The 22563-nt window shown below is 42.0% G+C and overlaps 1 protein-coding gene across 9 annotated transcripts in view; it reads left to right on the forward strand.

Moving 5' to 3' along the window:
- The window catches only part of ADGRB1 (adhesion G protein-coupled receptor B1), a 277528-nt gene extending 259337 nt beyond the window's left edge, over window positions 1-18191 (forward strand). For all 9 annotated transcript variants that reach the window (XM_052704254.1, XM_052704257.1, XM_052704255.1 and 6 more), the window contains 4 exons: window positions 552-1231; window positions 2336-2371; window positions 4002-4106; window positions 16764-18191. In XM_052704254.1, coding sequence (XP_052560214.1) covers window positions 552-1231; window positions 2336-2371; window positions 4002-4106; window positions 16764-16961 — 1019 coding nt within the window. In that variant the 3' untranslated portion in view covers window positions 16962-18191. The remainder of the gene's footprint in view (window positions 1-551; window positions 1232-2335; window positions 2372-4001; window positions 4107-16763) is intronic.
- The last annotated feature ends 4372 nt before the right edge of the window (window positions 18192-22563 follow it).

Here is a 22563-nt window from a genome sequence, read left to right on the forward strand (position 1 = left end):
TAATCCTGAAACTGTTCCTGGGAAGAAGTTCAACCTGAAGAATTTGAGCAAATTAAAACAAAGAAACAATAATTGCTGATAATGCTGCATTTCAGCTAATTTCTGAATCAAAATCTTTTTTTGACATGAGATCAATCTTATACTTAAAATAAATACTGCTTCTCTGTATGCTAGAATCTTACGTGTATGTGATATTTGCTGTGTATTATATATATATACACATGTAATACACACGTATAATTTCTTTTTGAGATAATGTTATCAGTATGATAATATGTTTCAATGTAGCTTGGAGTTTTGGCCATGATAGGGTTGGGAAATTATCAATGCAGAGGATTCTCTCAAAATGAGGAGTTTTTTTTCTGGCTTTAGATTTGCGTTCAGCATCCTGGACTAAAAGGAAAAAATATATATATGAAAACATTTTGCCACTATAGCCTCATTCTGAGAGGTCCCAGGGAACATGCCAGCATGGTGTGACTGCAGTGGATATATTGATGTGTTAACCAAAGCTAAGATGCAGTGCTGAGGATACTTGTCTGTCTCTCTAGTGCTGAATAAAGACATCACAGCCTGCAGGACCTCCACCATCACAGGAACACTGAAGCGCCCATCGCTACAGGATGAAGAGAAATTGAAGCTCAATCATCAGAAGGGGTCATCAAACTTTAACAGTCTTCCAGCCAATGTGTCCAAGTTGCATCTTCAGGGCTCCCCGCACTACCTGGGGGCCATCAACCTGAATGAGTTCAGCAATCACAGTCTCACTCTGAAGAAGGACAAGAATCAACCACCCAAGTCTATCTACATCTGTGACGGGGACATCTTCAAGAAGTTGGACTCAGAACTCTCTCGGGCACAAGAACAAACACTGGACACCAGCTATGTCATTCTGCCTACCAATACATCCACCTTACGGGCCAAACCACCCAAGGATGAGAGCAAATACAGCATCAATATAGACCAGATGCCCCAGACACGGCTGATCCACCTCAGTATGGCTACCGACCCAGGTTTTGTCGTCAAAAGTCCTCCACGGGAACCTGTGACCATGACTTGCAGTGAGGTGCAAGGTTCTCCCATGATACAACAGCAGCAGCAGCTGCCTCCACAGAATATCCCCAGCGAGTCACAGATTCCCAACAGCCTGTGTGACACAGGTGACTCAGGGAACTCAGGTGTGGTGTCCAAGAGTGAGACCGTCTCCACTCTCTCCATGAGCTCCTTGGAGGTGAGCATGGGAATTCCATTGCCGTTCCGAGCCCATGATGTTCCCTGCCCTCAATACTGTCTTCAACAGATTTTTCCAGAGTGGATTGTTGGGCCAGATGTAGCCCACTGTGTAGTGCCATAATTATATTACTGTGAGGAAACCCTGGCAGGTGATACCATTTCATAATTTTGTTTTAAAAATCCCTCATTACTTCCACAGCTACAGCCCATTGTGTGATGGGCTGTCTTTTGCAACGTAATGCAAATTAAAATCAAAACTTTGGCATGTCAGAGCAGTTCATTTTAGCACAAGGCACATGACCAAGGCACATGCATTACCTTTTCTCCATCTATCCTCTTCTGTTTGCCATTTTGATGACTTCAGTAGTGACAAAGGTAGGAAAATCCTCTTGATTGCAGATGTATCACAGAATCATCGCAGAATGACTTGGGTTGGAGGTATCCTCAAAGATCATCTAGATCCAACTTCCCTGCCATGGAGAGAGTTGCCAAGCACTAAAGCAGGCATTAGATCAGGTAGTCCATGACCCCATCCAGCCTGGCATATACTTAAAATATGACCCACAACTTTCTTTGCATCAAAAGGATGTCAGAGGTTTGGTAGAAGTGCAGCCCTCTCCTTCTTGCAACAATTCAATACGTATATTAGCAGTTTTCCCTAGTTTGTACATCTCACACTGATGTCTGCCCTAGCTTTTGCATTTCTCAGCACCTGGCCATTTTCTTGCCTATTATCAGAGAGCAAGTCTTGGCCGTTGCTGCCCAAATTTCAATCTTTACTGACTGATGGTCAGAAGCTCTGCTAGATCTCTTGGCTGAGCCTTCTTATTTCCTTCCCATCCTGTAAAAACCACCTTCAAGATCATAACTAGGACAGGAGTCTGAATTAGCCAGAAATCCATGTTCAGCCTTCCTTCGGTTTCAGCGCTTTTGTGAGTGATCCTTCTTATAGACTGTCACTTTCCATCAAGATTAGCCAGAGAAACACTTTAAAGGTAAAAAGAGAAGGAGCCTCTCTTATTCATCTACTGTGCAGTTCAGTCTGTGCCCCTCAGTTCCTTACTAACCTTCACCACCCTCTCTTTTTCCTTTGAATCTCCAGAGACGGAAATCACGGTATGCAGAACTAGATTTTGAGGTGAGTATATCAATTTTTGAATGTATTTCTTGAAGGGTAGGGAGAGAAAGGGAAATGCAGTTTCATTTTTTTGCCACCACCTTTGTTGGAATGCAGCCTTTGCCAAAGAAGTTGGAAAATGGTGGGCAGAAAGAGTTGCACTGGCTGCTTAATAAGGCTTACCCTGTGCAGCTGAAAAAATGGGTAGATTATATTGGCTCATGCTTAATTTATGAAGCCGTTGCCTTTGCATAAACTCTTGTAAATGAAGATCCCATGTCAGAGTGCACAAGACTTATAGCATCTCTTTTGCAAATAAGCTAGTGCAAAAGGGCTACAGGTGGCTGCGATGCATTCCTATTTAGGAAACACAAGTACATCCTTTGCTTAGTGATCTAAAATGCCTTGACTTTTGTGCCAAAGCTCTGTTGCATGACAGAAAGGCAGGTAATATGTCTACATTGTCACAAACCATGATCAAACCTGGGTTTTCACACCTATTAATGAGCCTCACAGAATTTGCCCGGGAGAATCAAAGAATCATAAAATCAGTTCAGTTGGAAGGGATCCTTAAAAGCCATCTAGTTCAAATCTCTTCCAATGAACAGGAACACCTGCAACCAGATGAGGTTGCAGGTCCAGTCAGTCCAGACCTTGACAGTCTCCAGAGATCTACCATCCCTCTGGTGAACGTGTTCCAGCATTTCACTACCCTTATTGTAAAAAATGTTTTCCTCACATCCTATCTACACTAAGGGAAATGCCTGTATTCACACTGAAAGGATGGAGTAGAAAGCTTTGAAAGAGTGTCTATGGGGCTACTGGGAGATGGTGCAGAACTTAGTCAAATCATGACATCCTTGATGGCAGAGCCATGTCTTCCCTTAAAAGCTGGTGACTTATTCCAAAACAAAGTCAGACTGAGGGCCCAAGAGGAGTTGTATTTAATGCTAGAATCACTTCAGAGCTCAAGACTGGGAGCTTGTTCTGAAATTGAGTTACAGAGTGTGCATGTGAGCTGATTCATTTCTGTGCTGATCCTAAATTATATCAGCTACTTTCTCCAATTATAGACCACTTGGCACAGCACAAGCAAGCAATCTTCACCATGCTCTCACACACAGAGGGAAGCCTTTATAGAAATATTTCCTTCATCTCCTGGTCAGTAGAAAGTAAAAGTGAAATACAGACTGACCAAATTACAAAGAAAATGAAACTGTGACGTGACTGCTGATAGAACTTATTTAGCCTAAATCCTATGTATTCAGATAAGCTCTGAAAATGTTTGCCAAGGAGGCAACAGAGCAGGCATAGGGTCAGCAATCAGTTAAGAAAGGTAACAGAGCTTCCTGAGTCAAGCTGGTAGACCAGTGTACAAATTTTGCAACATAGACAGCTGGCATTTGCAATTTCAGGACAATCATAAGTTCAAAAACTAAACTTCTTCACTTTCACCCACCATCTTATTCTGAAATTACAGGGTTGCATGTGGGTCCTCAGAGAATTTTGGAGCTGCTCTAGGGAAGCTGGATTTAGTCTGCAGTGAGATAGATCTACATTTTAATAATGTATGTAGCTTTGAGAGGAGGAAATGTTGGTTTTGTATGGCTGAATAGGCTTTGCTGATCTGTGGCCCTTGCATTTTCTTCAGAAAATCATGCACACAAGAAAACGTCACCAAGACATGTTCCAAGATCTGAATAGAAAACTTCAGCATGCAGAGAAGGAGAAGGAGTCTCCAACAACGGACAGCAAGGTTAGTCATACACCTCATGAACCATCACCTCCTGTAGACACACTAGTGCCAGCAGGAGCATTTAGGAGCCATTCCTGAATGCCTTACCTTGAGTTTTGTGTACATTGCAACAAACACATGCACCACATTGGACATGGAGAGTCACAAAGATACCACTAGTTTATCTACAGAGTGATTATCATCCCAGATGGAAAAAATCTTTCCTCATGTCAGTTCGTTATGCATGGAATCTGTTTTCTTGTCTATTTCCCATGTTTGTGTCAGTTCTTTGCTGCCAGGCTTTGTAGGGATGGAGTAAGGAAGGCCAAGGCCCAGCTGGAACTGAACTTGGGAAGGGACTCAAATAAGGATAAGAAAGGCTTCTGTAGGTACATAAGCTGGAAATGGAAATTTCAGGTGAATGTATCTCCCCCTAGTGATAAATGCAGGCGGGCTGGTAACTATAGACAAGAAGGCTGAGGTACTCAACAACTTTTTGCCTCAGTCTTTACTAGCGTCTGCTTTACACTCAGCCCTCAAGTTCAGAAGGTGGGAACTAAGGAAGCAATGCCCCTGCTCCTCTACTCCTCACTAATGAGAACTCACCTCGAGTTCTGTATCTGGATATGGAGTCTTTGGTACAAGAGGATGTGGACCTCTTGGAGTGCATCCAGAGGAAGATTCATCCTGCTGTGAAAGAACAAGGGGAAATGGTTTCAAACTTAAGGGGGGGGAGATTTAGACTGGATATAAAAAAGAAGTTGTTTATAATACAGATGGTGAGGCACTGAAACAGGTTGCCCAGAGAGATGGTGGATGCTCTATCCTTGTCATTCCAGGCTGTGAGCAACCTGATTTAGCTGTTGTTGTCCCTGTTCATTGAAGGGAGTTGGACTGGATGACCTTTAAGGATCCCTTTCAATTCAAATGATTGACTGGATGATCTTGTAGGCCTTTTCTAACCTTGGTGATTCTATGATTCCTTGATTCCTGTTCAGGTCATCTCAGAGTGCTGCATCCATAACTAGGAACTGGAAACCATAACAGTCTTGGGAAAATCTGAGTGCAAAGAGAAGGAAGAAATGAGAATCATAGAATCAAATGAAATCTTGATATGCAAGGGACCAAAAGTTCATTGTGTCCAATTCCTGGCTCCACATAGGGCCACCTGAAAATATCAAATCATGTGTCTGAGAGCTTTGTAGGGATAGAAGGAATCTTCTTTTCCACCTGCAGAGTCTGAGATAGAGTCCAAGGTGGGCACAGCAGTTGAGAAAAGCCTTAGTGATGGAATTTAAGCTGCCACTGGGGCAGCTGATCATGTTATACGAGGCTTTCCTCAACCGAAGCAGGGAAGGAAGAGTCTTTGAAGAATGCAGGCTGAGGGAAAGATTTTGCAGCTTTTCAGAGGGATTGGTACTAGAACAGATATCTGCAGCCTGAGAAGTTAGTGATGTGGGTAACAAAGATAAGGAAGGACAGTCTGATGTCACCTCCCCGATGTCTCAGAACATTAGGTCTGCTAGGCAGGAGTCAGAAGTTGCAGGGAAGTATATTTGCTACAGCAAAAGGAAGAAAACAGGGATCAGAGTCAGGCTGGCAGTAAGAAATGAAATTTGTGTTCTGCCCTTTCTCAAAGAGAGGGGCAAGATGAGTTGTTAGAATATTATTGGTCATTTGCAAGCAAAGTCAGTTACAGGAGGCACAGACCTTCAGCATGGCCAGGAAGGTGAGGTTTATTTTGGTGAGGTTTCTGTCATGGGACTGGAGTGCAGAATGATGGAGTAAGAGATTTAGTCTGTAATAGTAGATAATTTCAGAGCCTTTGGGTTGCAGTGAGATCTCACAGCAAAGTTGTGCTGAGCTCTGGAGATGAGTTCCCAGCAAATCCTGATTTTACTGTGCTTGGCAAGGTGTCATTATGGGCTGTCCAGTGTTATAGAATAGAAATAGTAAATCTAGCAGAGAGATTCAGATCAAAGAAGCATATGTTGCCCTAAAATCCCTCAGTATCTCACTGAATTTTTTATCTGTGCTTTTTTTCTATTTAGGTATGCCTCATTTGTAAAAACCTCAAATGCCTAAATACCATGTCAAAGCTAATCTGTGTTATGTTTGCGGGAGGGTTTTATAGATTGAGATGTTTTGGGTATTTCAGAGATGCAACTGAATCTATCTAGAATTTAAGTTGCCAGAGTCAGCAACAAAGAGCTTTGAACTGATAGAAAGCTGGGAAGGTGACCTTTGTATATTGACTGAGCCTTATTCCTTGGGTGTTATCCTGGAGGGGAAGCTTGCAAAGATCAGTATTTGTAAGTCAGTAGTGGCTATTGGTTTAGTAACAGTCAAGGCAGTACATAGGAAAATAAATATCTTTCTTCACTCTTTTTTTCTTCTGTTTGCTGCTAGGGACTCCAATAGAAATCATGTGCCATCTTCAGCTTGCCCTAGGAAACCGAACTGATGATATTAAGGATTAAACCAGCAACAGAAGAAATGTTTTATGCATGTCTAGGTTATAAAATGATGGAGAATTTCTTTTGGTGGAAATGATGAAAGTAATGTTAGCATAAGTCTGGCTTTTGTTTTGCATTGGAAAGCACTGTGGACTAGTCCCAGGCCTTTCCATAATGCATGGCTCCAAACACATGCACCAGCAGTAAACTCGTGCCTTTTTGGCATGAACCAGGTCATAAGGATCCTAGAACACCCTTAAATCTTTTCTCACATAGTAGCATAGAGCAGAAGGGACCTTTACTATTTGCAGGCTATCTGCCTGCATTGCTGTATCTTTGATTTCACTTTTGAATAAGTAACCACAAAGTTAAGCTACCACATCTCGCTCCAGCCTGGCAATTTTCTAGCCTTTCTGGCAGCATATCCCACTGTCCTACGTCCTTTCCAAGACACGAAGCTTTTCCCTATCTTCTTGCAATTCATCTCTCCTCTTTCAGCTCCAAGGTCAGAAAGCTGTTGCTGAGACTTGGACTAAATGTCTACATAGGAGAAATTGCCTTTGGGAACTCCTATGGTGCTGACCTCTATTTAGGGTTTGGTTTGATTTTTATTTTTGATGTAAATCATAGTACTTCAGCACATAGGCCAAAACTGACTGTTCCATTGTATTAGACACATTTCAGCTTAATTATTACAGTGGAAGAAAGCACCAGCAGAAGAATGGGAGTAAGAAGAACAACAAAACTTCTATCTCTTTAGGAAGGGAGATAGAGAATTCAACCATCACATGTGTTTATTGTCAAGAGTTTCTCCAACTTCAGTTGTAAAACATGATTTTTAGCAGATTTTTAGCAGAGATCTGAAGGTTTGTACCAACACATATATTCTGCCTCTCCAAGTACAATGACATGTTTAAACTTTGGATAAGTGGCATGGCAGTGTACAGTTCAAAGATTAAGAAGGCTGCCCTTTTCCCAGAATAGTTACTGGCAGACCTGAGAACATTATCAGAGCCTCCTATGCATTTGAGCTGTTCAGCTTTTCAGCTTTACAACATCAATTTCTGAGAGGTATTACTACGTTGAGAATGGCCCAAGCCCAATTAGAGACAGCCTTGACAAGTGTCTCTGGGTTTGTTTCTCTTCCTACAGACATGGAGGCAGGTGTGGGGAAGAATTCTGCTTTCCCCTCATCCAGCAGCCTAGGAGTGTTTGCTCAGACTTCTCTGCTCCCTTACACTGGGGTGGAAGATCTCTTTTCTACAGTGAGGAGGCAAAAAGGGATGCAGAAGGCTCTGCTCCTTTAGGTGAGGATGGGGAGACAACAGTCTCAGTGTCATGTACAGCTGAAAGAGAAACAGCCTTACACCATCAGAGCATCCCAAGAAATCCAAGCCTAAACAAGCTCTCCTTAGAATCATAGTCACAGAATCAGTATGGTTGGAAAAGACCACTAAGATCTTCTAGTCCAAGTATTGACCCACCACCACCAATATTGATCACCAGCATGCCCACTAACCCTGTCCCTCAGTGCCACAGCCTCATGTTTCTTGAACACCTCCAAGGACAGTGATTCCAACACCTCCCTGGAAAGTCTGTTCCAATGCATTACCACTCTTTCTGAGAGTAATTTTTTTCTAATATCCAACCTGAATCTCTCCTGGTATGATTTGAAGTCTTGTGCTTATGAAAGAGATAGTCTATTAGGATAATGGGAATACTGCATGACCACCTTTAATGCATTTTGCAGGAAATTTTGTGGCATCAGTGTTTGTAACAGTTTGTTTTTCCACAAACCAAAGTGTGCTGCTAATGTTAAACTAACTCTGAGCCTCACTAACACAGAACACATTCTTCTCTGGACAAAGTGCTTGGTTTTCTGCGGGTTTTATTATTATCATTTTAGTCCATGAAATCTTTTCCATATGGCATGGACTTTCTTATAAGTGAATCTCAGCTTTAAAAATGCTCCCACTGGAAGTAAGCTCAGCTATTCATAATTAAAATGACATTTTCCAGCAGGATGTCTGTTCAAAGCATTCAAGACTGTTCATCTACCTACATTCGTAGAATCATAAAATCATCATGCTTGGAAAAGACCACTAAGAAAACCTAGTCCAACCATCAACCCATTCAAGCCTAGACCACCATACTGCTGCAGTAGAATAAATAGATCTCATGCATTCGTGTCATTATTAACTAATTAAGGATGTTGCTGTTATTACCCACAGCTAACTTTTCAGTGAAAGGGAATGTTAATATCAAAATATTACCAGACAGACATACAGCAAAATCTGATGACTACGAGTTGAAAAGTCAGATGTTTCATTCTTTAATAGACCTCTGTATGACCTTATCATGGGCTGTATTCAGTTTCAACTCTCCTGAAGTCTTCAAGTTTAGATGAGGCAAGGAAGATGAGGATGATTTCATTTTTTTTAAAATCTGCCCTTATTCAAATGGAAATTACAGGATTGCTGACAAGACTCCTTTACTTCTGTTAAGCTGTACTTTGGGATAGATTACCTCTGTCCCCATAAGGGACTTTGACTCAGGAACATCTGGATTTACTTGCTCATCCTCCTCTCAGCTGACTTGCAGCCATCTAATGTACATACTGTTGCATACTGTTGCTCTTCCAATTTACCCTGGACCAAGCTGAGTACTGTGTAGACCCCAAGCAGACCATCAATGAGCCATTTCTGCTGAAGCATCCAAGAGGCCTGAATATTTATCCTTTAGACAACTTATCTGCAGGCAGGAAGCATGGAGGGATCAAAAGTTTGGAGGCAATCAAAGCAAGATTGGCATCACAGCAAAACAGCCTCCTATGCCACACATATTCCTGAGTGATTTAAATAATTCTAAGTGCTCTCAGCATCTTGGATTCCCTAAGCCTTCCCTTTTAACACTGAAATGAGTCTTAAAATTAGTTCTGAACAACAGTGCTGTTTACTCCATTAGTGCTGTTGGGATGGGCACATCCTGTAGGATTGAAACACAACCATCCTGAATTCATCCAAGCCATGAGGATAATAGATATCCCTCTGTAGCATCTTTAAGGCACATTTTGCTGCCCAAATAGGTGCATGTTGAAGGGCTAGTGTTTGGTACTTCGTGCTTGCTCCCATCACTTTGAGTTGTGATTTAGTCACCTGATTGCTAAAAATGTAAATCCCCTTGCTGGCAATCTTGCTGCAAGTTTGTTTCTCACTTTAAAAATCTACCCTTTACCTGGCAACCTCCAGGCAGTTTTTTCCTTCTTTCCCATACATGCATGTGTTTCCTATGGTCTGTATTAATTCAGCTGAGAACCATCCACATTAAAGTAAGACAGTAGCTACTTTTGGACTGCTTTGTACTGAATAGGAAAGATGTTCCTGCACAGATTTGTATTGTCAGGGTTAAGCGTCTTCTCCCCGTGAGTTAATTGCTAAAGAGATTCCAGCACTTGGGATGGACATCAGGAGGGGTCCCCATGCTCTACAACTGCATGGCATAAAAGCAGAGGCTTTGTAGCCTCTACGGTAAGCCAGGGCTTTGTTTCTTCTGTGCTTAATGCCAGCTTTGAAAATGATAGAAGTGTCACTCCTGCCTTCCCCCTTGGCAGGAGCCCTTTGATCCAGTTCCATTACAGAAGTTTGAATCACATACATATTCCTCTCTCCTTCCCAGCATCTGGCTTTGCCTTTGTTTCAAACAGCAGATCTTTATTTGTGCAGAGTCAGCAAAAGCCATGCTGAACAATGCTTGGCAAATTTCACTACCCTGCCTGTTCTTTCCTATTAGCTGCTCTCGGCAGCTAAAAAGACTTTTGCTTTGTCTGTAACCCTGTCCTGGACTTCACATAAAGGCTCTGGACTCATTCAGTAATGCAGCTCTCAGTTCAATTCTGAAATCCAGTCTCAACTCTCTGTTGGTCCTGGACTTTCCCTATTTCCCTATTTTCTGCTCTATTACTGTTTCTACTTTATTTTCCTCTTCACATTCTTAGCTTGTCCCTTCAGACACCTGCAGGATGTGCCCATCCCACCAGCACTTGCTTTGGCATCTAACAGAGTAGTGAGAAAAAAAGGACTATTGATCAGCACTGTAACTCATTGCTATTCAGAGCTGTGTGTCTCTCTGGCATGCTCTGCTGCTTAACACAATTAATTCCCTTGCTTGATGGCTACCTGCACTTCTTTTTGTGCTGGCTCAAAAGCTGGCAGCTCTGCTCCTGGATGGGAAAATAGAGCTTCTCTCTATGGGAACCTCTTTGCATGGGTTGAAGTTCAGATGGTGGTGGTTGTGTCAAACACAGGCTTGTTCCTCACTGAGAAATCTGAAAATTGAGTGCCTGTGTCCTTCTGAAAAAGAAGCCCTGATTATGAATAGCGTGTCTTCCCTGTGACATGTGGTTAATACCCTGCATTTTTAAAAGCTTGTATAACTGACAACTATTAGAAGACGAATTATAATAACAGTTATAGGGAGGAATGCTACGTATAGTATAATAATTACTACAATAAATTTTGTTATGAAAGTTATGTCAGGTTTTCTTTCATTCAGCCATAAACCATCTGTTAGCTACCTCGTGTCCCATGTACCAGCATTCAGCAGTTCAGCTCCTCCATCCAAAAACGATGTCCCAATATCTGGCACCAACATTTCTTATTCCAAGTATCTTTGTGTTGACAGTCAATTTCTGCCTTGCCTTTCATTGCAAACCAGGTATTGGTTACTCCAAAACTATTCAGTGCTCACCAGCAGGTTGCAGCTCCTGGTTATTGGGACTGGTTAAGAAAAAGAATCTCTAAGGAATCATGCTTTAGGTGCTATTGGTACCCTTATGGCATCCCTGTGTGCCCCTGTGAGGTGTGAAAGAGCCTTTTAATGATTTCAGTGTTTTTGGGGAACACCCAGTTGCCCATGTTCACCAATGGCTTCCTTAGTGCAGAAATAGGATGATCTGTTAACTAGGTAGATTAGCAGTGAGAGAGAATAGCCTGGAGAATAGCCCATCCATCGTGGTGGGATTACTGGCTTTCTCTACAGCCTTCAAACAGGGAGTTCTTTCTTTATGAGTCTATGGAAGGAGCTCTCTAGGTTCTGCAATAGAGCTCTTAAACCTCCGTTCATGTTCTTGCTAGACTGGCTCAACACAACCCCTGTAGGTTAGACCATCTGAACTTTAGATGATACAGAAGCAGAATCCATACTTTGATATCCCAGTGAGTACATATTTCAAGTTTTTTAATTGATTTCCATGAATTCAACTTAAAAGCATGCGTTATTGCTTCTTCTTTCCCAAATGAAATTCTAAATAAAGTGAGCCAGTTCCTCTTATTTTGCTTTTCTGTTAAATCAGCCACAACATAAACTATCATCTTTGGAGGTTTGTATTATAAGAAGAAGTAATTGCAGTTACAACTTATTTCAAACAAAGAAAGGAAAATTTATCATTCTGTAAGAAAAACAAGACAGCTTTCCCATTTTCTAATCACTTTTCATCGACATTCATCCAGAGATGGATTAGACAGCATGAGCCACATTAGTCTTTCAGATTCCCTGCTATATGCTCTGAATAACTTCATTCTAGTCCTGGAGTCATCAGTGTCATGGGGAGAGACCATTTGGGTCACGAAATATCCTTCAAGTTGACACTAGAGGCAGTGAACACAGCGTGGAAATAGCTGGTTCCAGGGGAGTTATCTCATAGTGCTCTGTAGAAAGCACTGAGTTCCTTCTCGGGTCATTCAGGGTAGCCATAAAATTTGGGTATTAAAAATAAATAAATAAACAGAAAGGCAAAGAAAAAGGAAACAAAGAAAGAAGAAAAAAAAAAAAAAAAAGGAGATGCAGCTTAGAAGCTTGCACATTTCATTGTGATAAAGACTCATTTGCCCCATGTCAGATTTTACCCTATCTTGGGCATCCCTCCCTTCCCAACCCCTCATTCAAAGCACTGTCCTCTGCCATCCTGGCACCAGCCAGGAACTGATAAACATTTTTCCCTTCCCCAGTGCCCAGAAGCTCCTGGGCTATGTCAAGCCAGAGTAATGGTTCTGTCTCACTGAGTTACTGGCAGAGCATGCTCTGCCGCTTTCAGCTCCTATCTTGGCCCATTTCTGGCTGTCACCAAGGCACCAAGCCCTGGCCCAGCACCAGGGCCTTTTTCAGGCAGATTACCCAACCACCTCTTTCATTTTTATTCTTTTCTGTGAGTAGCTCAGCTTTCCCCTGTCTGCTAGGGCTGCTAAGACCCCTCAGCGTGGCTGGGGGACAGTGCCACCTGAAGCATGATCCCAGAGGCATTTCTGTATATGACTGAGATGCAATTAAAAACACTTATATATGGAGGGAAAGAAAGAAAAGAAGCTTTTCCCAGGAGCCTGGTAATGATTCTCATGCCAAGAGGGGAAGACTTTCATTAGTCTGCCAGCATACTTGCCAGAGCTGAGCCTGGCTGATGGCACTTAACCTGCTTAGTTCATAGAATCATGCAATCATTAATGTTGGAAAAGACCTCTAAGATCATCAGGTCCAACCAGTATTGCCCACTAAACCATCTCCCTCAGTGGCACATCTCCACGTTTCTTGAGTTCTTCCAGGAACAGTGACTCCAGCACTTCACTGGGTAGCCCGTTTCAGTGCCTGACCTGAATCTTTTCAGATAAGATGTTTTCCCTAATATCCAAACTGAACCTCCTCTGGCACGTCTCAAGGCCATTTCCTCTTGTCCTATCTCATCTTACTTCTTACAAATGCAGCCTTTCTGTACTACTGCAGGGACATAGACATGTACACTGCTCTAGGGGATTCTGGTGCATGGTAGGACTTGATGATCCTTATGGATCCCTTCCAACTTGCGATATTCTATGATTCTATGGTAGTGGATAGCTGATGCATCCCACCTTCACTCATGGCATTATGAGAAAATTCTCATTCATTTATGAGAAGTGAGAACTAAAGGCAAGCCTCCCCTCTCTATTTGGTGATCGCTTGAGATTCCACTTCATTTTCTTGCCTTCAGTTGGCTTTGAAATCAATAAACTTATCATCAGTCCATTACACTCATAAACCAGATAGGAACAACAGACCCAAGGACAGTCTGGCCCTGTCTCCTCTCCTCTTCAGAGTCAAAGTGACTTGGGAAAATTAAAGAACAGGGCAGTCATATAATGCAGCCTCAAGAAATCAACCTCATCCTCCAGTGATTAGTGCTGAAAGACCACAAGAAGCAGAATGCTGTCACTTCATTAAATCATTCAGGTTGGAAAGACCTCTAAGATCAAGTTCAACAGCTCTTGTGTTGGAAGAGATGATCACTACCATCAGTAGCCTGCTCCTACCATCAATAATGCCACAAGTGTCATACCTCTAGCAGGTCCATCTTTCAAGGCTGAAAAGCCTGAAGTATCTATGACTCTTCCTCCTACAGAACATGCTCCATAACTTTGTTCATGTTTCACCCTCTTTGATTGCACTGTACCTTTTTTTTTGGTGGCGAAGAAGGTCTGTTGGGAAGTTCATGGAGTGCATATGATATAATCAAGGTGCTGAGTGAAGTTGTGCACTGTCACAATGATGTTTTCTCTTTCAATCTCTTTTCCTTTCCTTATGATTTCTATCATTAATCTTTTCTTAATAATTACCAATGTTTAATGCTTTTTTTTTTAATCACTTCTGAGTCATTATTGCAACCCATATGTCTTATTCCTCAGTGACGTATCCGATCAGAAGTCAACGTTGTCAATCTGAACTCATGAGTTATTCATTTTTTTCCTATTTCAGTTCCATATATGGATTTACAGCTGCTCTGACTCCGTAGCTCATTCATTAGAAAGGCTCTGTGGTTTGCTAATTGCATTCAGTGTATATGATGAGATCTGGATGCAGTGTGAAGATTCACACTGTGAAGGAGAGGCTAAAGGTCAGGAGCATGGCAGGCATAGGGACTGTTAAAACAGAGTCTGGTTGGGAATAGAAGGACCTGATGCTGAAGGTGGATGTAAAAGTGCCATCAAAGAAAGGCTTTCATTTGAAAGAAAAGATGGAATTATTTATGAACTTTAGCATATGATCATTTATGCTGCTCTCTTTTAAATAACACAGCAGTGGACGTCAGTAAGGCACTGAAACCATTATGGGAGAAAAAATATTTTTCATTGAGAAGAGCAACTGTGGCGAAGGTTTTATTCCTCATCTTTTGGAAAATTTACAATTTCATTTCAGTTTTTGCTCCATTTGTGCTTTTGTCTTTACGTGCACCACCTCACTGCATCTTTTCATGGCAGACTAATGGTCTGCAGAAACACCACAGGTAAAAATTTCACCTCAGGAAGGCTTGAACATGTCTCATTATAACACTCACAGAGATGAAAAGGTTTCAGGTTTTACTAACTGTAATTCTTACATGAGTTCCAAAATAAATAATGGAATTAGTCTACAGTTGTATCACCTTTCTGTCATATTGCTAGTAATCAGAATTGTACTGTGTCATGGAATAAAGCAAGAATAACACAGGGCATAAGAGAACCTGTGTGTCACAAGGGTTAGTGCAAACCACAGCTGCAGAATTTAAAAACTGGTGTTTTGCATTCTTCTGAACAGTAATTTTCCAAAATTTGATTAAAAAGAAGCCCTCTCTTTCAAAGGTCTTATAAAAAGTTATATTTTCTCCCCTTGCATTAAAACAATGATCATTTCAGAATGTTTTCACATACCATTGGAGAGAGGACTTCTCCCAGAGCCTATCACTTATAGAATCACAGAATCTTTAAGGTTGGAAAAAGTACTAAGACCATCAAGCCCAACCATCGACCCTTCCCCACCATGCCCACTAAACCGTGTCCCCACGTGCCCCATCTCCACATTTCTTCACCAGGGATGGTGATGCCACCACCTCCCAGGGCAGCCTGTTGCAATGCATTACCACACTTTCAGAGAAGATCCCTGCCAGGATGCAGGGGCAACTCCAAACACACCTTAAATAATGGGTGAAAGTTTAGAAAAGGAGAAATTGTGGCTTGAATGAGGTGATGAAAGCACAACCCTGTTGTGATGAAGATGCAATGTCTTTCTCATTGTCATTGCAAATCACAGGCCACCTAAAAGCTCTTAGGAAGGAACAAATTCAAAATCCAAATCAGGTGGATTAGTGTGTATCAAATGGGCATTTAGGTTTCAAATGGGGCATCACTCACATCACTTTGTAGCATCCTACAGTGTAATCATAATCTGTGTGGCTTTATCTCCTCTCATCATATTCTGGTGACATTATCATCCTGGACTGCATGTGATCTCCATGCATGTCTCCTCATCTTATTCCCAGACTTCTTCCCTCCTTGTCACTCCCATGCATCTGCCTTTCCTCCCACCCCTTCTGCCAGTTTCCACTTTCTTGTTGGCAGATGGCTCAAAAGAGCTCTGTTCTCCTGCCACGGGTAGTGGAAGCGTTTTCTCACCCAGTATTGGAGTGTTTTGAGGGGATAATTAATAGTGAAAACCATCACTCTTGGTGAAGGGTGCCATTTTAGTGTAACGGCTCATTTAAAATCGTTGCATGGACTCCCCTTCAAGAGTTCACCCATTTTACAGGGTCTTACGTAGTTGCAAACCAACAGAAACGTTGAAAGGCATTCCCAGGACTGATATCCATGGTGGGACACTAGCATAGGAGAGGACTAATAACAGTCAATAAACCCTTGAAGGCTTTGTGTAGAGCTGATGGCAATGCTTTCAGCCTCAGAGCTGACATTACAGCCCATCTAACAGCATGAGTTCACTGGCAAAGTAGCCAGCATACTGCAGTTCCATTGCCCATAAATAGCTGTGCTATGTAATATACGTAAAAGGCAGTCAGTGTACATTCAAAGAGACCTCAACATAATCTGCATTTTCACACAAGGATTTCCTGTAGAAATAGAAAATGATGTTAAATTCTTGAAATTGTTTTCAGTTTTCCAGTGGATTTGTGAATGGCAAAACCCTCGGATGAAAGCTGAAGTATCTAGGTACTGTGCTAGAGACAGCAAAAGAAAAAAGCTTTTTTCTTCCTGAAAATAGACACCAAGTGAAATTTTCACTTAAATCCCACATTATCTTGGATGAGAAAGATTTACTTTGGTGTAAGAGTAAGGAAGGTGAAAAAATAGCATTTGTTGCATCTAACATTTATCTAACCTTTATCTCTCTCTTTTTTTTTTTTTCTTTCTTTTACACTTTCCTCCTCTCGCAGCAAGAAAAACAGCAGACACCAAACAAGAGACCCTGGGAAGGAATCAGGAAAGTCCAGTCCCCACCGTCATGGGTTAAAAAGGACATCGAACCTGTGGCACAATCTCCCCTAGAACTAAAAACTGTAGAGTGGGAGAAAACAGGGGCCACCATCCCTCTGGTGGGACAAGACATTATTGACCTTCAGACGGAGGTCTGAGCGGAAGGGGAAGAAAGGGACTTTTTTTTCCAGAAAACAAATGAAACAAACAAACAAAACCACGTTTTAAAGAAATGATTAAATTAAATCGGAACCGAGTGAGAGAAGTGTTTGGTTTCTTTTGAAACCTTTGGTAAGACGGAGTAACTTTTGTATTGTTCTCAGCAGAGTGGGGAAATATTGCTTTATAGAGTATAGTAGATGTAGGTTCAGGACAACACAAGCTTTGCCAGGTAGGACTGGAGAAGAAGTGAGCCTGGAAGAGAGCGAGGAGGAGGCAGAGGGTGGGGAGGAGCTGTTGGGGAAGAGCCCTGTCGAGATGCTTTGGGGCCACTGCCATACGCCAGGACCCTTCCTGCTGTGCCACGGAGAGCTGCAGAAGGACACCCAGAAACCACCACCATGAGCCAAGAAGATAGAGGTTGTCTGGGGAGCACAGGAGGTGACGTCGGCGGGAGCCTCACCGAGATGCGTTGTGGCTGTAGGTCCTGGAAGAGACACAACCTATGGCATCCCTTGCCAGACCTCATTTCCCACCTCTCCCTCATCATCTTATCCGAGAAGGAAGGCGCTGGGATCTGTCAAGTGGTGGCTGAGGAAACATCCCCACTTCTTCATGCTATCACATGATCTGGTGTCCTGGCATCTCTGCAGCATATCCCTAAGGGGGTCGGGGGGAAGTGGTGGCGAGAGTCACATCACCTATGGCTTAGAGGGAGAGGTAAGGTGGGGCTTTCTCCTCTCAGCCCTTCATGGTGGAGCTCCTGTGCACCCTAAGGGATGGGACAAGCACTGGAGAAAGGAACCACCTCCAAAATCTGCTCGCCCAGTCTCCAGGGAAAAGGTTGAAGGTGTTAGAAAAACAGACCAACAAGAAGAATGTAGGTCATTTCACTGACTGTTACATAGATAAACTCAGCACGGGCCTTGCAAAGGTCTGCTTGGCCTCATCCTTTTTTTTTTTTTTTTTTTCCTGTTACTTTTCCTTCCTTTTGGACTCAGATTTGTTCCAAGCTGCTCCTCCTTGGAAGGCAGAGAGAGAAAGAGGGAAAGACAGATCCACCAATGTACCTGGAGATATTTGGTATACAGAGATGTTGCCTTAGGACATTGAGACAAACTGACAACACGAATAACGTCCACTTGGAAACAAACAAACAAACAAAAAAATAATCTATTTTTTTCCTTCTTCTTTTCTTTTCTTCAATAAAAAGAGAACTTGAAACCCGAGACCTTTCCTTTCTTTGGCTCTTGTCGTTTCGAATGCCTTTCTGTGCCGTACGAATACACAGGCATGGGGTGAGGATGCCACCTACTGAAGGTGGAAGGCAAATTGCTGCATGATAAGTTTGGGATGGTGGGAACACGCAGCCCCATTGCTGCTTACTTGCAATACTTCGCTTTGCTTTATTCACTTTCAGTTGTGATTATTTTCCCTTCATTGGCTCTTCTCCTTCCCCAGTGCCCAGAGCAAACGGGCAGGTTTATACTGCTACCAGAACAAAAAGGTGGAGCTGGTCAGTAGAGTGGGACATTTTTCATCATAAAATGTTTTTTATTTCAGTGTTTAAAGAATAGCAATTTTTTTTTTTTTCATTAGGCATTTCTCAGAGTTATTTACAAAAGAAGATAAAAGCTCTCTACATTTCACACCCAAAAGTGTTGTGCAATATTTTTAACCTTAAAAAACAAACCACTGACATTTCAAGAGGATTTTTATTTCTTTTATTTTTTCCTACCATTTCCAACAGTGTGATCCTTATGGCTCCCTTCCAACTTGGGATATTCTATGATTCTATGACATTTGGAACAACTCTCCCGGCTTTGGAGACATGCTGTGGCAAAGTTCTGCTTGTGAGCAGCCATATTGTTCCAGATAGCAGTAAAACTTGATTAGGGTCTGCGTTGTTACAGTGTGTTTGAGTTTCTCCTTTTTTTATTATTTAACATTTTTAGGGAAAATGAATGAATACAAGAGGTGAACCAATCACTGACCCCAGCCTTGCTTCTCTCATTGAGAGACATTGCTTGACATCCAAACATCTCTGCTTCCTCTTTCCATTGGGCCATGTGGGTTTTTGGTCTTAAAGGGCAGTGGCATCTACCTTGCCATTAAGTGTGTAACATACTGGATGAATGGAAAGAAAAACTAAAAAAAAAACCCACAAATCCAAACATTTTAAAAATAAGGAAAATTATTACTTATAAAGACTGTGATATTATCATCCAATTTTAGATTATTCTATGAAACAGGAAAGCACAAAGGCCTCCCTCAGATGCCGGGTTGTATGATATTGTAATTATTATAGTTACACATAATGAATTTTAGCATACAGATATCTTTATACTGTGTTTTAAACCTTTTTTTTTCTTTTTTTTTTCCTCTCCTCCCATGCCCAACCAAACCTCCCCTTTTCTCCCCAGACCTTTCCCACTCACCCATTCACTCCAGCCGATTTGCAGGACATTAACGGTGTTATGTAATTACAGAGATAAATGTTTGTTTAATAACTGTTGATATTCGACTTTCTCTGCTCAATTCCTCCAGTTAATTCTGTTTCCCCTCGCCCTGCCCTGCCCCATTCCATGCCTTCCCTTCCCTCCTATGTTTGTCAGTTTTTTTTTTCTGTACAGTTTTCAGAGCACAAAATGATTGTGTCTTATTTCTAATAAAAGAGGTGTAAACTCTAGCAATGTCTGCTTCTTAAAAGTGCCCCACATGTGGTTTGCATCACACTCAGGTGCAAGGAAACACCTCTCCTGGACCTGCAAGCTGCTGCACTGGAAGAGCTATAATCTAGGACCAAACTTCTCCCTCTCAGATCCATTATTTGCCTTTAGCTTGTAGCTTCTTGGTACTCTAAAACCACCTTCCATCATTATGCATATTTCCAAGGCATGAAGACTTTTCTGTGCACCCCAGTCTGATTTTCCAAGAGTATCTCTAAAAAAAGCCTTGCTGCCCTCTTCCCAGTGTATGTCAAAAGGGGCTGAAATGTATTACATTAGGCAGGATTATTTTCTGAGCAACCTGATCTAGCTGTAATTGTCCCTGTTCATTGCAGGGGAGTTGGACTAGGTGACCTTTAAGGTTCCTTTGGAACTTAAACAATTCTATGAGGCTATGAATGGCAGAAGGCAGCAGTGCTGGCTTACAGTTTCCACTGGGGCCAGGGGGATGCTGATGCTCCCCTGCCCACATGATGCAAAGCCAACCCCAGTCTCACCCCGATGTCCCTTCCACCTCCATCACTTCCAGGAGCATGGTTCAGTGCATGAAGTAGTTGAGCAAATCACTCCTGAAAGATAACAATTAATGAGTTGAGCTAGAGATATTAAATTCCTTGGCATTTACCCTTGAATGGCTGAAATCCTCCAGTAGAAACATATTTGCTAGACTCTGCTCCTTCACCCAGAGGTTTACAGGTATAGGCTATAGGAATAGTCCTTTTAGTTTTATGGATAGGTCTGCAGGAGGCTTGGGGGTCAGCCAAATTTGATCCAACATTGTTGCTCTCCAGGACTTTGGTCCAGAGCCATCATAGCTCAGCATGTCCCCAGAAGTAATGACTACTCTTGATCTCACTGGAACTAATTGGACCTCAGACCAATTCTCTGTGATGCATCCCTGCTGTGACACCTGCAGGTAGGAGCAGATGACAGCATATGGTGCTTGGCATAACCCATCTCAACAATTGGTGTGTTCAGTCAAAATAAGAGGAGTCTGTGGCTAGATCAGCTAAAACCTTTTAGTTTATACCAGCCCATGAGGGAAACCTGTTATTATTACTGTCCCTGTTCATTGTAGGGGAGTTTAACTACATGACCTTTAAAGGTCCCTTCTAAACGAAACAGTTCTGTGATTCTATGATGCTATTACTGCTATAGGGAAATCTGTCATGCTAACTCTCCAAGTGGAGGAGCTCATCCTCCAGAGACCGTAAGTCTCCAATTGGAGCCTTAGAGGCCCACTGTGAGATATCCTGAAATATCTGAAATGTTGCTGGATGTAGGTCTGCCTTGAGGGAATTATCCTAATCCCCCATCTCCTGAGCCATGATCCAGCTCATCTTCATCAGCAGCATGTGATAGCACATCCTAAGTCTTCTCCATCCTTCCTGCCAGGAGTGTTCCTAGCCCCACATTTCCCATACCATCAACATATAAAGTTAGCAGGCAGATTAGGGAAATACTAACCAAAGACACACTAAGGAGTCTTCATAGGATCCATATGGATGACTTCTCCTGGTGTTTGCTTTCTTGCTCAGAACTACTTTCATTCATGGTTATCCAAAAAGCCTTCTACGTATCTGAGTCTCAAAAATCCATCTTGCTTGCAAGCCCCATTATGTAGACCAATTTCCTACCAAGTTCTGGAGATAACTTATGAGTCGGACTTGGTAATCCCTATGGGCCTCTTCCAGCTTGGGATGTTCTATGATTGTATGACTCTGTGATGACATGGAAGAAAAATACAGTTCCTAAGCTGAGGCCATGAAGAACTTCATGTTGGATGGACAAAATAATTCTTTCTGGTCTTCCTTTAGGACACAGTGAAATAGCATCAGCTCACTGCTGACAGTATGCATGTAATATTTTAGTAATGAACATCACTCATTACTCTGGCTCGTTAGCAAGATGAGTACCTATTACATCTGTAATACCAAGAAAGAGACCCAGGGGAATGAAGTAGTCAGCCTTAAGTCACTCATCAGCCTCTTTACTAATCCTCTCAAGAGAAGTCAACCATGCAAACTGAGCTCCCTTCCTTCACTTCTTATTTGAAAATCAGCATCTCTTGGCTCCTGCTGAGTATGTACAATCTCCTTTATTAGGGCTGAATCCTCACTACCACCACTTCCCACTGATTCTAAAAGCCCTTAAAGTAAAAGGCCAAATTTGTAGAAATTTGAAGTAATAACATGGCAAGCACAAGTTTTCTACTATGTAAATATGTAACTACTGGCAGCAGCAGTTGGGCAGGTGTTAAACACTTGTTTATTGCAGGACATCATCAAGGTATTTGGTTAATTAATCAAGATCTCTAAAAAAATTAAGGTGCAGGCCTGAACATCGAAGTCAATGCAGAAGAGGGGCTGAATTCCTTTTTCATTGTGTCCTGAGCAGAGTCAGCAGTGACAGGCATTTTTCTGGTTGGCACCAGGAATGCTTTAACACTTTGCACCTGCCCGAGTGTGTAAGTATATCTCTGCAATGAGAGTCACTGCCATGAACCACACAGTGGTCAAGGAGAAATATGTCATAAGTGGTACAAAGTGACAGTCTAACCCTAAACCTCTGACAAATGCACACCATATGCATGCTGATGTGTTCATATGCATTTCCATATATTAATTTCCATAGATATATTTTTGCACATACATTTCATATATACCCACAAATGCATGTCCCTCTATTTCATACACATAATCAAACATACATGTAAATATGCACATCTGTTGCAATACATTGAGGCAGGTTAAATACAGTGAATTTATGCAGTCAAACTGACATTAGAAAGATGTTCAGCACCTAAGACATACTTGAAAAATGTGCTGACAGAACTCTGGATGGAGAACAGGAATTAAGCAGGAAACAACAA

The sequence above is a fragment of the Tympanuchus pallidicinctus genome, unplaced genomic scaffold (genome assembly GCF_026119805.1).
Source record: "Tympanuchus pallidicinctus isolate F22 unplaced genomic scaffold, pur_lepc_1.0 scaffold5, whole genome shotgun sequence".
Taxonomy (NCBI): domain Eukaryota; kingdom Metazoa; phylum Chordata; class Aves; order Galliformes; family Phasianidae; genus Tympanuchus; species Tympanuchus pallidicinctus.